This window comes from Stegastes partitus, unplaced genomic scaffold, assembly GCF_000690725.1.
Source record: "Stegastes partitus isolate 25-593 unplaced genomic scaffold, Stegastes_partitus-1.0.2 Scaffold968, whole genome shotgun sequence".
NCBI classification, from domain to species: Eukaryota; Metazoa; Chordata; class Actinopteri; family Pomacentridae; genus Stegastes; species Stegastes partitus.
The window spans coordinates 168,718-187,236 of NW_007578699.1; the positions used below are offsets into that span (position 1 = coordinate 168,718).

General features: G+C 42.7%; 1 protein-coding gene across 10 annotated transcripts in view; it reads right to left on the reverse strand.

Annotated features, from left to right (window-relative positions):
- per2 (period circadian clock 2) overlaps positions 1-16,831 on the reverse strand; it is a 33,855-nt gene extending 17,024 nt beyond the window's left edge. For 9 of the 10 annotated variants that reach the window (XM_008294512.1, XM_008294514.1, XM_008294509.1 and 6 more), the window contains exons 1-2: positions 16,687-16,831; positions 8,154-8,719 (exon numbers count right to left, since the gene is read on the reverse strand). In XM_008294512.1, the coding sequence (XP_008292734.1) occupies positions 8,154-8,602 (449 nt within the window). In that variant the 5' untranslated portion in view covers positions 8,603-8,719; positions 16,687-16,831. The remainder of the gene's footprint in view (positions 1-8,153; positions 8,720-16,686) is intronic. The other variant, XM_008294505.1, reaches the window with a different exon arrangement.
- Between the last annotated feature and the right edge of the window lie 1,688 nt (positions 16,832-18,519).

The window sequence follows — 18,519 nt, forward strand, 5'->3', positions numbered from 1 at the left end:
GATTGAGCATCACCAAAACAAAAAAAAAATTACCTAAATTACAGCAAAGGTAAACACACAGAGAGAGGAGAGCACTGACTCTAAATCAGTCGGCCTAATTTTAAGCCCTGTCTCGTTAAATTAAACAGCAGCAGTAGACTGATTGGGGACACAATGTTGACATCAGTTTCTTCTTCTTCTTTTTTTTTTTTTTCCCTCTGAAGCACCATTTTCACATGTTTCATACATGCATCTGAGGTGCTCAAGTTACCTAATAATAAAAGAACAAGTATGGTCAATCTCACCATATGGGGTGTTATTAAGTTGAGCTATAAAAAGATTAGCGGCTTTCTGCTTTTGTGGAAGTAAATGAGGAACAGTGTTCATGCAGCTTCACATCTCGTTTGGTGGCTGGGCTACAAAAGAAACGTCATTCCAAATCTGAGGTTGGTCTCACCACCTTGAGGACCTATTGTGCATCTGCAGGTCCGGGAGCGCGCAGCAGGAGGGCGCCGATAAAGCAAGAATTAGAGGGCAAAAAACACAACCGGGAGCACAAGACTCTGGAGCTGCTCTCCTGGTGCCCTCAGACGGTTAATGCATCATTGACAAAGCTGTTTTTTGTCTGACCCGTTGTTGCCGACCTGCGGTGCCCCAGAACGAAATTGCACAATTTTACACTCTAGCTCAAATGGCGTCGAGAAGAAAATCGCTAACTGTGCATCATTAGTTCAGTTTTTCTCGTGAGTCGTTCCATCTCTCCCATCAGTCTGCTCTTAAATCAAGAAACAAAGCAATGGAAAGTGAGCCCTCGTCTTCTTTGCGGCGAATGCTTTCTATTCATTTTGCTCATTTTCAAGCAGACTTTTCCAAATTTGTTAAAACATAATGACTCAACATTATAAAAATATTAACATCTATTGGGTGAAAATTCATTTTACAACTAAATAGTAGCTGTTTAATGGAGCTCACGGTTCATTTCTTCTGTATCTAACAAACCCCGGCCCTCCTCGGCGTCGGGGTTCTGGGTTGTCACGATAACTTTGCGGTGTCACGATAACCACCGCCGTGACAACCGCTCATTAACACACGACCGAAACTCCGAGGTTGCACTGACCATCTTGTTTCAGACCTCTTAGAAGGTTTTTGGAAAAAGCTCTGATTTTGAGTTCATATTTTTTCCTGTAGGTACATCAGGCTCGTGTAGAAAGCTGCGTGCACTTGAAGAGTATTTGTGTGTGATCCAAGGTGTTAACCCACAAGCTTACCGCCGCACTAGCACAGTGAAACCAACGGCCTTCAGAGACACTGACTCACTGTAATACAGCTTACTATGTATAACAGGCTTACCTGGACAAGAATAGAAGACACCTGTACAAATAGCCTCTCCGAGCACAGATGGGTCTCTAATTCGATTAAATATAGCCCTCGGTGCTCAAAAGCGCAACAGCTGGTTTTAGACTGCGAGACTTAGAAACAGTTTATCACAGCAGGCTAATTGACAAATTGGGAGTAAATCTGTGTGCAACCCTCCGTGGACACCGAAACAGATCGCTCAAGGTCTATTTTCAGGTTCTACTTCGTGCAAGTTGGCGTTCCCAAGAGACATACATCTTAAAGAGTGTTTGAAGAACAAGAGCGGTGTTCAAATTCTAGTATTGAGTAGGTCCCACTCTTGCTGCCAAAACAGCCACGGGACATTTGGAGGTGTATTGTTTAGTCAAATTTGGAGGTAAGTAAGGACGCACTCGGGCTCTTTGTCGTGTTCCTCGAGCAGTTCAACAGGCACATTGTTTAGGCGCATGTCAAAGTAACATCTGCACGAACGCCAGGATCCAACGTTTCCCAGCGTAACGTTGCACTAGATGATCCCTGTTATCCACTTCACCTGTTTTAATGTTGGCTGATTTGCTGGGATTTTAAGTTTGCTGATGAGCTACTCACAGCTGCAAGAAGTGCAAATAAATTTCACATAGCGATCCAGAAATGTCTCAGAAAAGCTTTAAACACTTAAACTGGAGAAGTCTGACTGAGAGGGACATCTGAGTTTGGCTAATGAAGGTCAGGCCACGGATCGTCTCGCTGGTGCAAAACAATAAGGTTCAGTTTTTACATACAAAAACATCAAAAACAGACAATAGCAAGCAGTGAATGAAGTATTCAGATTTTTTTACATTTATTACATTTGCTTACTTTATCAGAAAAACATAAAAACATTTGAAACGGCACGAGTAAAATGGAAATTTAAAGTGTGAAGTAACTTGTAACACAAGCTATGAATGAAATAAACTAAAGTAAAGATAGATGTGTGTCTTTAAAAAGTCCAGTAAAGATGTAAAGTAACAGAAAACACTCACGTAAAACACAAAACTGCATTATTTAATTGTATTATGAGTGTATTAGTTGCACGTATTGTGACAGGCTACATGTGGATGATGCCGCTTTACGCTGACACCTGAACAACACTCTTTAAAACCAAGACTAATTTTATAGTGATGTACAATCATTTTGTTTAAATAAAACACTGAAATTACATTTAATGTTTAATCAGAGAGCTATTAAACAATCTGATTAATTGGGGGCATATTCGGGGGGTCTTCAGAGCCATCCTGATGAATGAGAAACTAGTTAATTCTCTTTTTTTCTTAATTCAAACACATCTTTCTGAAGAAGAAGTTGAACTTAAATCTGGAAACCGTCTCTCAAAGTCACACACATACAAGATGCAGGCGGCTTCACGGAGCTGACTGTGTGTTTGTAGTCCACTGCACTGCATTAACCGACAAGCTTAACTAAAGTCTATTAACAGCTGTCTGAGAAAGTGACTCACCTGAACTACAACTGAAGCTCCCGGCTTACCCGGCTAAGAATAGGAACATTTATACAAATAGCCTCTCTAGTCACAATTAGGTATTTAAGTCTCCTAAATATAACCTTCAGTGCTAAAGAATGCAACAGCTGGGTTTAGACGGGACAGTCTGAGCATCTATTAGTGCTGAATCGACTCTTTTGCAGCGCGGTGGTAGGTCCGGGAAACATGTCACAGAAAGAGACGCTCAGTAAGTTTCTGTTTTAGTCTGTGCAGAAGAGGAAGATCGGAGCAAGGTGGTCCGGGTTAATTAGAAACCTTTCACTGACAGGCGTTATGTTTAAACAGACGTGGATAACACGGGGAATCGACTGCATATAAACAAGGCCAAGAGGACCTCCAGCGGCTTTAAAACCGGCCTGATTTTCCACTCTGCACGATGACTATCAATGAACTGCACAACTATCATTAGATTCTACTTTTCTTTTACAGGAAAGACTGATTAGGAAGCACCATGTTTGTTTTTCCTTTTTTTTTTTGCCAAACTCTTGACATTGAGAATAAAATAAAGCATTTGTGAGTGTAAACGTTTCTGACTCGGCCGTGAACTTGTGGAATCTGTGTAATTTAGCTTATGACTCCACAGTGCAGCTGGAGTCGGCGTGTGCAGGATGTGGTCAAGCCACATAAAAGCACTAATTTGTGAAAATCAGCAGCACTGAAGAGACCCTGACTCAGATACGACACGTTACTATAACAGGCTTACATGAATTAGTATTACAGCGTTATTAAACTCCTGTCCAAGCGTGACCTAATTCTTTATCAGTAATGTTTGGAGTGCTGCTCAACCGATTTTCAGGTCTGGTCACAAATTCTGGGCAGATTTAAAAGCCCTTCTCTATCGAGCTTTTTGCTTTTTGAGGGTGATTGTCTTGATGGGAAAAAAATGGTAAAGTCACATTTCTGCAGCAGGTCTTTAATCCAGACTTGTCTGTATTTTACCAGGTCCGGTCTTCTCGGAGTTGGGCTGTTTGGGAATGCAGCCCAAAGCGGGTGGTAAACTCCATCTAAGGCTAAATACCGGCTTCTTCTACATTTATCGGCCTTCCTGGCACGCATTAAAAAAAACAATCCTCCCAGCATGGTGCGTTCACCAGAACGCTTCCAGGTGGGGATGATGGAATTCTGGTTTCATGCAGAGTTTGGTTGATGCTAAATATAGCATTCAGCACGATGGCAAGAAAAAAAGTCTATAATATTGGACTTTCTTTAATTGTCATTGCAGAGTTATGTGGCTCGGTGCACTTAGAAATGAGAAGTCCGGCGCCTGGATAGCTCAGCGGGTCGGGCGGGTGACCCACGTACAGGGGCTATAGTCCCCAACGCAGTGGCCGCGGTTCGATTCCAGCCAGTGGTTCATTTGCTGCATGTCATTCCCCCACTCTCCTCCCCATGTTTCACTGTCAACTATCATTAAAGGTGGAAAAGCCTAAAAATAAATCTTAAAATAAGAAAAGTAGGTTCAAAAAGAACAGAGACAAAATTGGGAATGTATATGTCAAATAATAAAAAGGTAAAAAAAAAAAAATGGTAGAAAATATAAATGAAAGAAACTCTGTATAGGCTATGTAAGAATTAAACCTATTTAAAATAGAATATTTACAATATATTGCACATGTTTGTTATTGTTGTTGTATTGCAGTGAATCAGTCCAACATCCTCCCACATACAAAATTTATTAGACCACCTGTCTAATTTGTTAAGCACTGTATATATATTTATAGACCATCCAACATCATGAAGGATTTAATTCACACTCAGCTCTCGGCGTTTTTTTGAACAGGAATGAGGAATTTCAAATTAAATCTATCTTTTTATACCCAAATTTAAGCCTAATCAAGCATAACATTGAACCACTAAAACTAAATTTTCTGTTCAGAAATGCAAGTAAACAGCTATAATTTGGCATCTTAACCAAGAAATACTCAAGTGCTTTACTGTTTTTTGTAAAACAGTTAATCTGAAAACTCATGGATAACAATAATTGTTATATTTTAGCTTTAAAAATATCATTTGGGTTAAAGAGCTTCTACATGCTGGTGCATTAACCATCACAGAAACATGAGACATGATTCAGGGCAGCTAACCTCACATTGGGTGGTGGTCTAATAAATTAGCTAAGCGCTGTATATACAGTTAGTTTTCCACTTCTCACATATGATTGCGTCTTTCCTCAATGCACCACCGTCTGTCTCCTGCTCAAGCCAACAGCAGCTTTTGTCAGGCTACTGATTGGGCTCTAGGGTTATATCACCACCTCTTCACTCCTATTGTGTTAGCAGGAAAAACCCAGACCACAAAAACGCCCGCCTATTTGTGGACTTGGCCTAAATATCCATAATCTCTGTGATCCAGTGTTATAAAACATGAGACAGTTTTTATTTTATTACTGCTTCCAGAGAACTTTCCTCCTAATGTTTCTACTAAACACATGACAGTCAATAGAAAAGACTGACTAAAAAAATCCACCACACTGCACCTTTTAAACAAGCTTTTGGACGGACTGAGAAAGAAGAAATAATTTGAGCGACAGGTGGGAAAGTTAAAAAAGTGTGAAAATGTCTGAATGTGGAAGTCGCGGTTTGCAAAAAAAATGAGTACAAAAGGTTGGAAGTTCAGCTGAGTGGAGGGAGTGGTGAGCAGGCCAGAGGGACAACAGAGGGAATTAGAGAAACAAAGTTGGAAGCTGAAGTCATTCCGTCAGCACACGACTGTGGGAGCAGGAAGAAGGAGTGGCTCGCAAAAAAAATAATCAGGATCCAGAGGCCGGAGCTGAGGCGAGACGGGCACGGCCGAGAGTGAAAGAGCACCGACGTCAGAGCGCGTAACTCCACCCTGTGACAAACACACACAAACATGGTGCGTTGCCGTGGCGATAACAAGGAGATGGAGTGCGTGACACAACCCATCTGGCATTAAGAGAAAGACGGTCTCTTGCCTCCCAGCTGACATCAATTCAGTTTTCCAACCGGGAGCTGCAGTCATTTTACTTTTTTTTTCCGCCCGCCCAGGCCGTCTCCCGGGCAGAGGGCATTGTGTCTGCGCTTATTTTCGATCTCGCTGTCGTCACATTTGGACAATTTGGGGGGGAATTTTGGCGATGCTTGTGAATCATTCGTATTCCTTCTTCTGTAATGGAGTTTAAACGCTGCACAACTGCGAAGGATCTGACACATGGCTAGGAGTTCAGTTTAAAATGATATTTATTCCAAGATCAGGCAAGTAAAATCTGTTTGCTAGAGTCAAGCTTTTAGAATCTGAAACAATCTGACTGTAGACAAACATTAACCCTCATTTAAAGTTATGAATTCCCCCCGACAGTGCCATAAAAAGGAGCGACAACTTTTTGTGACGCACACTGCAGCGGATTTGGCAGCTCTGTGCACCGTGCCCAAGGTCAAGTTAAAACATGTGACCTAGAAGTGCACCATAGTGAATTTTTGCCAATATGTTGATATGGTCCAGCTCATGTATGCACATATTTCTTTCCACCGAACCGCAGAGAACATCAGATCTCCGCTGCAGTGGAATTAACGTGCCTCTCTTGTCGTGATGGTACGTGGGCAGCTGCAGACATAAAATAAGAAAACTGCTCACATTTGAAACGTGCCAGATTTATTTTGATTTATTGGATTTATTTAAATCCTCTGACGTCAGAGGATCAACTGTGAAAAAAGGCGGATTTATACTAGTTTTTACTGATTATCTGCCAATTATTTTCTAAATTATTATCACATATTTTCGTATTAACAGTAAAAGATTCAAAGATAATAGGAATGCTGTCACACTTGACGTGAAAAAAAACAGAAACTCTTCATATATGAGAAGTGGGACAAGTGGTGTTGACTTTTTTTTTCACTCTTACAGTCAAATCCCAACCTCTCAGCATCTTACCACAAGTGTCTGGTCATGTATTAGGGTTTAGTGCAGTTTTTGAACTGGCTTACGGTAAATGTAACTAGTACTATGATTGCATCAGACCCAAACCGGATGTTTTTTGCCCTACATGCAGATCAGATAGTGTTTACAGTGTTTCAGGGTTTCATCAAGCTGGGTTTCATACGAGCAAGACTACAAACTGTCAAAAGCAACCACCAACTGCTGCGACCAGAAACAAAACCTGACTCACTCGTACCGCGATGTGAGCTGGCAGCAGATCTGGTTCAGGCAGCGATAGCACGAGTGCGGTAAAAGTGAATGATGTCAAATTAATCCTCATTTGGACAAAAGTCCCAAAGTAAACCGCTACCGGATGTCCGACGGGCAGTTTTTCCTTTCACGTCATTCGGAAGAAGAGCTCAGCTGGCAGGAAGAGTGTCATTGAAGATGAAATTACCATTTAAAAGCTATTATTTAAATCAGTCTTTTTGTTTGGGAAACACTCACGGTCGGAGAAAAGCGGGTTAATTTATGCGCAGCGTCGACGCACTTTAGGGCCAAGAGCTCGGTGGCCATCAGCTGAAGCCTTGGTTCGCTCATTTACAGACAAACACATCAGATAGCCGCATTCATCATGAAGAGAACGTGACGGTACAGGGAATCGTTTCTCGTTTTTTTATGTCAATAAAATGCCGCTCTACATGAACATGCCAAGGTTCGCCACGAGGACGACCACAATCCTGTATTATTTGTTCAAACAAAAACGCTGTTGTTCCCTTAAAAGTTTTGCAAAATTCCAGTTTCAGAATTGTCATTTTAATGGCACCAAACTTTTTTTTCCCCTCCTCAGGGACATTTATCGTCCTAATTTGTGAGCCACGACTGCTGCCGTTTGGATTTAATTACTGTTTCTATCCCGTCTGTTGACCTACTGACGGATGCCAAAAATGTATTGCTACAGCGCCAACTTCAAAGCATACGTGGAGCTGAATAGCTGTGTGGCGAAATCGACAAAGTTAATATTACGAGTAGGCGACGACAGTGCGTAGCTTGCACAACAGCTTTCGTGACAGCCAAGTAAAGTGTGTAAGCACTTCCTGTTTGCAAGATTAAACTTTGGTTTAATATCTGTTGCTGCTGGCTGCTCATTCCGCCTGTCGTCCTCAACAGAGTTTTGGAAATGTTTGGTTCAGGAGAGTTTCATCTTTCTATCTAATCTAACGCCTAGATATTTAGTCATCAGAGTGGGTCAGAGTGTTCTGACCAGACTGGATACAGGGAAGGATTCCTGCACAATACAGGTGTTATTATTGCAAACAACCTGAGTAAACCTCTCTCTCTCTTTTCTTTACACTCACAATCGTGGTAAATGTGTCGGGGAAAACGCAGGCGGGCGTACTAATGGATTTGTCATTCTTCCACTGACCTCTTATTGCTCTCAGAAGACTCCAGCAGCGCCGAGTCCTTGCTGTTGCCGTTGGAGCTGCCCACCGACTCGTGGCTGTGGCTCTCGTTCCCGTGACTCTCGTTGCCGTGGCTTTCATTGCCGTGCGACTCGGTTCCGCTCCCGCTGGACCCGCTGCTCTTCATCTCCACATCCTCCTCGGGGAGCGATGGGGAGCGGGCGTTCTTGCGAAGGTTGTGTGGCGAGGCGGGAGGGTCCTGACCGCTGCTGTCGCTGCCCTCCGAAGCGAGGCCTAGGTCGGGCCCGGCCTGGCTGTAGCCACCCATGCGGTGCAGCTGTGCCATGGAGCTGCACCCTGAAGCCCCCCTGGGGATGGAGCCGCACGAGGTGGACGCTCTGCACCCTGAGGTGCCATCCTGGTCCTCCAGCACTGGGAAGCAATAGGGCTTGGAGTCTGAGTCTTCTGACATCAGGAGGAGCTCGACCCTGGGCTTGTTCCAGGTTAGTTAATTAGATGATGAGAGAACGCAATCACCCCATCTTCACCAGGGTGACGCCAGAGGGAACTAACTAGGAGGCGGACTGATCTGTGAAGACAAGAAGATTAGACACGTTAGGAACGAAGCATCGCTTGTCCAATGAAAGCAATGCACATTTTAGATATTTAGAAATGTGAGCTAGCACATAGACTAAAAAATTTTTAAAAATCCAGTGAAAAAAAAAGAAAAAGTAAAAATCAGCAGCGCAGGTGCCACAAAAAGGTAAAAAAAAAAAAAAAAAAAAAAGCAACAATGATGGCACAGATTACAAAAGAGCAAACGACTATTTACTGATTGCAATACAAAAAAGAAAGGTGTAGTTTTATGGTTAAACATTATTTACAGTTTAGGTCTGTTTTTTATGGTTACAATGTGAATGAATACTTTTTTTTTATTATCTGTAATTTAATGAAATAGGATGAATGTGTAAACTTGTAAACAGTAAATTGTTCAAAAAATTACAGTTAAAAACAACTTACTCAAAGAAAAACTGCTCTGCCAACTATAAAGGCATGCATTGATCTGAGTTCAGAATCAAAATCAACTTTTTGGCCAAGTTTGCAAACAAGGAATTTGACTCTGGTGAATCTTAGCCTTCTGTATTAGAAAAAAACTAGAATAAAATAGGAGTAAGAACAATATTAATATTCATTACAATGCAGGGACAACAAAACGCTGCACAGATCGACCAACAGGACGGCCGACTTAAACAAATCAGGTCAAGTAAGTATTAAACTTTTAATACTGACATGCACTGAAACCAATAGTTGCCTGGATGGCAGGTAGCTAATCTAAATGTCAGCATTTTAAAAAGGTCAGCAGTGAGTCAAAAAACATGTGACGTGCATTCAATTAGTCAAAATATGCAAAAACACCAGTGTTGATCTTAAACACGAGGACGCGCTCATACATTTGCACACACAGACACACGTGTAAACAGACTCATACATACGCATAACGCCGAAAAAAATCCCCGTGAGGCATAAATCAATGCTGCACCGATCAGGCTTCAAAATGGTTTCTTTTGTCTGGTGGGATATCAGAGCGTTTCGAGGGTTTAACCCCTGGCCTGTGAAGAGCCCCGCAGATGCCTCTCTGATGTACAGTGAAAAGGCTCTCTGGTACAGACAGGGTGGCCTTTAAGAGCAGCGGGTCGGTCCCATCTGAGCCCTCCGACCCTTTGAAAGCATCGCTCACACTGGGACACATAAAACACTCGACTGTGTTTATCTGAATGCCACCTCAGGTTGCCAGCCGACCGTGTGGAACTTTGCCCTGTTCTCCGCGGCCTCAAGCAGGCGTGCGATGCGGCGAGAAGGGCTTCAGACGCCCTGACTGGTGTAAAACCAGCACCATAGATAACGATGTTATATAAATGCCAGAATTTCTAAACAGTGTCGAGTGGAAATTCCTCGGATTACGCGGAGTGACAAATGCCAGATTTTCCCTGGACAGTGGTGTGTTTGGAGTGAAGTCAAGAAAAACTGGTTAGTAACCACGGCCAGAATTAGAAACTAAAACTTTTTGTGAAGGGATCACTCAGGAATGCAGCTCAGAAATACCACACATGGGTATTCGTAACTTTGGGTAATGACAAAGTACGGGAAAATGGAGAGGGAGAATTTGAAAAGCAAATGCTGTTAGATAAGAGCCCCATGGAGCTGTAGTTCAAGACTACAAGGTTGAGATGAAAAGGTAGAACTCAGTTGCCTCGGGTCATAATGATATAGAATTATACTAATGATACCGTAGTGATGTAATGTTAGCCTTTGTATGACTGTCTCTGTGTGAAGTCCTTCTTTGTTTTAGCCTTTGTAGCAACAAGTTCAGTTAATGTTCATTTACATTTGAACCCAGTGATGCAAAAATTTGTCGAGCCTCGTAATTGCAGTAATACTTGAGATTTAGAGCGCAGTCAAATAAAACAATATCGCCCACATCATCCTGTCTCCGGGCAACAAGTCGAGGTCAAAGTGAACCGGCTTCTTTCCACTCGGCACCGCAATGGAAAATGTCTGTTTTCTGTTCTGGCTGAGGACGCACAAGTCTACAACCTCCTCAGTTCACCTGAGCTTCATAGGAATGTGTGCTTAGTCTCAAGTATCAAGTTCATTTCTGCCTCAAGCCCGTGCATGTAAGAGCATTTTTTTAACGTAGGTTTTCTGTTGAGTGACGCTCGTGCTTGTTGTCTGTTCATCTGCTGATGAGCCGTTGAAAGCTGAGTTTGATTATGTGTTTTTTTTTTTCGGCCTTTCAAGTAAAGAGAAGGGCGAGAGAAGTGTGGGGAAGGACATGCTCAGCCCCTATACATGGGTCGGACTGGATTAGTCCCTATACATGGGTCGGACTGGATCAACCCCTATACATGGGTCGGACTCAATCAGCCCGCATTCATGGGTCGGACTCGATCAGCCCTGATACGTGGGTCGGACTCGATCAGCCCTGATACGTGGGTCGGACTCAATCAGCCCCTTGAGTGGGTTGGACTCGATCAGCCCCTATACATGGGTCGGACCTGATCAGCCCCTATCAGCCCCTATACATGGGTCGGACTCAATCAGCCCTGATACGTGGGTCGGACTCAATCAGCCCATTGAGTGGGTCGGACCTGATCAGCCTCTATACGTGGGTCGGACTCGATCAGCCCTGATACGTGGGTCGGACTCAATCAGCCCATTGAGTGGGTCGGACTCGATCAACCCCTACACATGGGTCGGACTCGATCAACCCTGATACATGGGTCAGACTCAATCAACCCCTATACATGGGTCGCCTGCTCAACCTGTTGAGCTAGCGGGGCGCCCGAAGGGGCACCAACAAGTCCACATGTTTTATGTTGTCTCTCCTTATTCAGGAATATCTGAAGCATTATTAAACAACAGATTTATCGTCGTTGAGCTTCTCAGCGCACACGATCTCTGCAGTAATGAGAAACTTTTATTGCCGCTGCAGCTGGTGTCATCTGGAAATCATAGTGGTCCCTGAATAACACAACACAACTCCACGGTCATTACGTTGACAAACCTTTGTGGTAAATGGCAGCAGTGGGGCTGAATAATTCATCAATTTTAAATTGAAAATTGAAGTAATGGAATGATCAAATCTCAAGGGCTCCAACGTAGGATATAAGTTATGTAGCCCGTCTGACCCAGCTTTTAAACCGTTGTGTGATTGTTTTTACAAATTCGACCACCCTCCATGAGGGACAGTCATGCCTTTGATTGTGTCTCAAGCAGTAATGTTAAGTCACATGTTTAACTCTAATACACATGATATACTGAACGTGTACTTCACTTTGATATTGCAAATCAAACCGCAGTAACTGAAAACTACAATTACATATTTTACCCAAACGGTTTACCCATGGACAGTAGTTTTTACATTAATAATTAACAAATCTGTTGAACTTTTCTGAGGCCAGTTCACAATCACTAGTCTGCTTATCACTGACCTGCTCCAGAGAAGGCTTATTTTCTATGTCCGTGCTGCTGTGTGAACTGGGTCAACATACAGCCAAATGACAAGACAGCACCGGGGTCTTGATAATTTGAACATGAGCAGTAAGTTTGGTAATGACCTGTTGTCTGTTGTGCAGCACTTGAACTCAGCTCTGTGGTTACGTTATTATTCTGCAAGGCAAAGTGCAGACAGAGCCTTTGATATTACTCACCCAACACTCTGTGCATAGTGCACATTCTGTAAAAACTGCTAAGCAGGGCTTTTTTTGCTGCACAGAAGACTTTGGGCAGGTGGCGCTGCAGAAGCAACAAGTGTGACTCAAAGTTTAATCCAGAGTTGAAGAGCTGGCCAAGTCCAGGAGTTCACACTAGTTTCCAGCTACCTCTCGGTCATTCACCTCATTAGGTCATTATCGTGTCAAACCTGTTGGCTCAACACCAGCAGACAATCAGGAAGGGAAAAAAGGAGGGAGGGAGTAGAGCAGCACGGGAGACGGAGGGGAGGAAGACATAAACCTGGACTCTACAGTCAGATAGTGAGTAGATAGAGGCATGTGAGGCAAATTAGAGAGGGCAAGTATAAGATAGAATTCCTCCACTATCAGAAAAAACTTTTGGCGCCATTCTTAATCGAAATGGCTAAAGTACTAATATTGTCATGAAATTAAAGAAAAAAAACAAAAAACTCATCCCCATCTGGGTGAAACGCATCAACTGTCTCCAACCTACACACCTTCTGCAATCAAATTTAACATCTACTGGTTGAACTTAATTAAAAGAGAAGGAGCCAATTAAACAAATAAGACACAAGGTAAGAAAAAGAAAACAGGATGTTTATACAGCTGCAAAAGCATCGGCGTGCTCTATAGGACATAGTGCATGACATTCGGGTGCTAAAAATAAACAATCAAATATTTACTCTGACACAACTTTGAGATTATTTATCGTACAGAACTTCTTGATTTCTATGTTTACAGAAACAGAAAACTCACTCTAATTTCCACTTGCTTAAAAGACAACCAGTGAGAAACCATCAACAAAAAGGATAAAACAAAAAGTAATATCAGTGCTTTATGCTGAGAATTTACTCTCTGCAAACCACCTGTTTACTCTTGCTGATAGGAGCCTATAAATATCCCCTCCATCCCTGCAGCGACGGTTACCTGCGGCTAATTCAGCATCTGTCATTATTCTTTCTGTCCGTCCCATCGTTAACAAAATCTAATCTTCCTCCTTAGCTACAGCAGAGAAGGAAGCGGATGAGAGTAACGTGGATGTCTTGTGTGGCCACCGGGGAACCGATCATCGTTTCAAGCTGAGCTCGCAGCCGCCGCGACGCGCCCTCGTCCCTCACGTGACATTACAGCCGAGTCCCTTGTCAGTCATCAACTTTCACTGACTTTACATAATGGAAAAACGCAGGCCGTGACACCGTTAGACGTCATCAAGGCTTTTCTTGTCAGACTGCACAATGTGGAAGCGAGTATAAGGACCAGGTGGCTAACAAGGCAAGATGAGGAAAAATAACACAATTACAGGTTGTATTTTACACTTTACGGACCCTTTTAATGCAATTAAAGTGTCATTCTGCACGACTGGGAACATGTTGCTTGCTTGACATTTCTTAACCTCTGGAGACTTTGAGAGATCATTTAAAAGGAAATCAATTTTTCAAGGTAAAAGGACAAAACAGTCAATTAAGACATGGCTTAAAGACATTATGTTGAAGATGCAATCAAGGTGAGGAATAACAATTTGATTACATTTGTTTTGGGTTTTTTTTAAGGTCTAGTCAGCCACCCACTGTTTTCCTAGACGGGTGAAAAGCAGCTCAGCCTTATTTTCGAACTTGCTGCTAACCTTAATCAGTGCTCCCAGAAATAGTCAAATCTAAGTGGTGTAGTAATGTCAGGTAGGAACTCAGCTTCCCACTGACTGTTTCCTGTACAGCACATTTATTGTTTAGAGACTGAAAACTCTTCCATTCACAGCTTAAAAGAAACCAATAAGAGGGGGAATAAAAGGACAAAAACCCAGCATGGTGGATAGAAATTATGGGAAGAAACACTAGATTTTGTATTCAGCTTTGTTGATATTTAAAACAGTTTCCTCCCTCTGTGATAATTTTTCATGTCAGCATATTCATGCTTTCAAAATACTCATTCCAACCACATCACACAGCCACCACAGCCAAGAACATGCTAGGCTTGAAACTCAAAGGGAGTCCGTGGGTTGTAGTTTTGGAAAACAACTCTAGCTCAAGCTGCAACTTCATTTCAATTTCATTCAGAAGCCTGACCAATATAGGATTTTTCTGGAGCCATTGCAGATTGTGAAGAGCAAAAAATTCTACTATTGATATACCAGCTCATATTGCTTATATATATATTAGGACAATATTACTTTTGCACAGTCTAATTTTGCACATTGGTACCTATTTATTTATCTTGTTTTTATTTTATATTGTATATTTTCTTTTGTATTTTATGTGTGCCTTCAATGTCGGGGTTGTCTGTGTTTTTCTTTTAATGTAGCTGCTGTAACAAGTAATTTCCTGCAATGGATCAATAAAGGAACTATCCTATCCTATCCTATTGAGAAGGGGAAATGATAAGTCTACTGTTTATTAATTTCCAAGCAATATATTCTACAAACTAGTGAGAATCTTACTGTGGAAACACTGCTTAACTCTGCACCCCTGTCTGCTCAACTGTACTCTGCTACATGTGCTGCAGACGGCTCTGACAGTAGCAGTGCACTCTGCTAGACAAACTGTGTGATGACACCATTTCTAAATCACTCCAAGCATCTTTTTCTGCATAATGCTTTGCACAAAAAGCTTTTCTCATTGGCACCATATCAGATAACATATATACCACAACACCAATACATCTGTGACAGGCCAACATCGCTCACTAGCTCTGTTTTATTCTCATTTGCATGAACCAAAATAAAACAATATACAGGTAGATGTGCCAAAAACAAATCAGATTGCTCAATTGCTGCTGATTGCTAAACTTAGAACCAAATCTATAAAAGGATTTTCTTTGCTTGTTTTGGCAAATCCGACCCTCAACATGCAATCTGGTGTGTATTCAGTCGTTGTTGCGCATTTTGATGAGCTGTTCATGTTCCTCCTTTAGCGCTATTTCTTAATAGTGTTATGAATACCTGTGTGTTTGCAAATGTCATCCCTAACAACCAACCCTTTGGCAAAAAGTGCAGCGAGTTCTCTCACATGCCGACATGACTGAAGTTGTTTCTTCTTTCGTTGACCTACATCCGTCTTCGATGGCATCTTAAATAGTCCACGTAAATCGGTGCACACTTGCCTCTACACACTGCACCGCACCTACCAACAACACTATCCATTTTTGTCTGCAGCTGCTGAACCACCAGAGGTCAGCAAGAAACTCCACACAGAGCTGCAGGCTGACAGGACAAGATATTCAAACACAAGCTGCTGCACAGGTGCTTTGTCAACCTCCCAGTTAAAAAAACAAAACAAAACATGTTAGTTTAAGAGAAACCGCAAGTCCAATCCTTGAATAAAGTTTGCCTGGCAGTCAGAAGGAGAGTCATTTGCAAGCTCCTCTCCTCCTCTTGTGCTGTAGGAGGGGGAAATTTGTATGGTTGCCAACCTTTCCACTGATTGCAGCAGAACGATAAACAGGCCTAAGTGACTTGTCTCTTGCCAGTTCTACGTGCGTCAGGCATCCTTTTTCCTCCCCCTGGAGTCACAAGGAGTAGCTGAATATGGACACATCATACTTCTCCACCCACAATGCATGTTTTACACACAGGACTGTTTTTTGTAAATCAAACTCCAGTTTTCAAAGCTAAATTCTGAATCACATTTTTTTCTCTGAATGGGTTTTATGCTCTTCTAGGAAAACTTAAAGCCAGCTGTCACTTAATTATCTTGACAATTTTCCTTTAAATTACAGAACACAGGCATCAAGCAAACAGTAGTAAGTTTCAATATCATTGCATAATGTGACACAGCAAGTTCTAATGAATGAAAGCCTTCACATCCCCCCCTTGACTCCACATGAGGATAAAGCGCATCTCTCATATTCTCCATGTGAACTTCTGCCATGTGCGGCTGCTGCAGTAGACTCTTTATGTAAGGCGTTATGTCTGAGTTTTCCTATGGCACCGACACCACAAAGCACGTCCACAATGCGCCATATGAGACTCTGACATCCCCACCTCAGTCACACTGTCGGCTCAGCTCTATTTATTCCGCTGCTTAGCGATATCTACCGGTTTGGCTGCATAACGCATCCACGCTCCTTATGTAAAGTTCCCGTGAGCGGCTGCCTTTCAGCTTCCCCCCCGCTAATAACAAGGTTATTCCCTCACGAGGGGACCCCGGTTCCCGCCGTCCTGTGGGCTGGGCCGCTGTAGTCTACTGACCGAGGCTGACCCTCACGTTTGCGCAGTTATGCAACTTTCACGCCTCGCATTCACAAAGTGTGTTACATATCCACAGCCAACTTCACCGTCGCACGCATTTTGTAACACAGCGCAATACACAAGAGAAGCTCTACTAACCTCACAGCAAGCGATCCTCTCCTGGTCTCCGTTAAAGAAAAGCTTTGCTGCTCTTCAAGGTTGGATAACTAGCACAGATATGGAACAGAAGCCGTCGGTCCTGCGCCGCCCTGATAGACTGCTTTCCGCCGCTCTGGTTTCCTCACTCACCGGGACTCTGCCCTGGATCTCCAGTGCAGGCTGTGACCTCATTTCGGGCTCCTCCCCCCTGCTCTACGCCCATTGGCCCTGGGAGCTGTCCCTCTCGACGTCACTCTGCTGCAAGCCAATCAGCCGTGCCCGCCCCCACGAGGGCGTTTCCAGCGACTGCCGCACCGCGCTGCGATTGGCCCAGCGCGCTGTCAGTTCTTTTACATAAGTATGTCAAAGCTTTCACGTGGAAACCCACGGCTGCTGCCGGCGTGAGAGAGGCGAGAGCAAATCACTACGACGCAGCTGCCGGTGAATGAAGCCGCGGAGATGGTTGGCTCGCAGCGGCTCAGCACGGCCGAGTGTTATCTAAACGGTTATACAAGGGTGTGTGTGTGGCCAATGTGGGTGAACTGCTGGCTGCGCAGTGACTGGGCACGTAAGAATGAAAGTTCCTTGACTCTCCCAAAAAATGTGATATAATTCAAGGTGTCTTTGATCGGGGGAGTTATCTAATTTGCAGCCATACTTATGTAAAGTGCAGTTATGTTGTCGCAGCGTTTTATTTACAGTTGGAGAGCATATATTGTAATAATAAAGCACGATGCACTAAAGTGAGGATGCTTTTGATTGTGGTGCAATGACATATATATCAAATCAAATCAAGTTTATCGTCATTTTGCTGTACATGCACAGTAGCAAAGGCAAGATGAGACAGCGTTTCTTCAGGATCCAAAAACTTAAAGCAATATATATTATATTATATTATATTATATTATATTATATTATATTATATTATTTATATTTACATTTATCACCTAGGTTCATACAAAATACAATAAGCAGAAAACACCTAAATTCAAACAATATTTTAATGTCAATGCCATTTGTCTTTGGTACAGTTACACAAGTTTTACTCTGTTTGGCTGTTGGGTTCTTTCATCATCAGTTCTGTCTATTTATATAATCCCATATGACTGTATCATATTGAGATCATGGCTCTGTGCAGGTCACACTATCTCTTGCAGAACTCTGTCTTGCTTGTGGCTGAAGATAGTTCTTTACGACTCTGCTTTATTTTGGGGGTCACTGTCACACTGTGCACCACCTGATGGTACTGTGATGGACAAAGGTTTGGAGCAGAAGGTACAAAACAGACTGTACTTTCATAAAATGCTCCTTGATGTTCAGTGGCGACCGCTTTATTTGCACAGCTGTAGGGGATGTTTCTGAATTATGTCCTTCTGAGGAGTCACTCAGAAGTCAAACTGTCCCCCTAGTGGCTGCATTTAGATCCATCTTGTGCTCAAATCACAAGACATGAATTTATCTCTTGCTTTTTGGTAAGTGGTACCAACACCTTTTACCCCAATTACACAGTTTGGAATTTATCAGTCTGACATATTTCTAGTCAACAAATGTTGTGGTTGAGTGTATACTCGCACTGTGATGTGATTTCTTTCTGTATTGTCTTTGTAATACCGTATTAAATGCTACCTGAGGACCACTGCCAAGTCTGCAATGTGTAGCGATGGAGTAGCTGCTGCAGCAAGCATTTTTGTTGTTGTTATTCTGATTGTGACTAAGCACTCTGTGTTTACTCAGCTAAAACCAGGGCAATTTTTCACAGAGCCACTTCCCACATTCTCATTTTGGGGGCCTGTTGACTCACTGTGGGCCTTTTGTTTTTACTGTCTTTGTAGG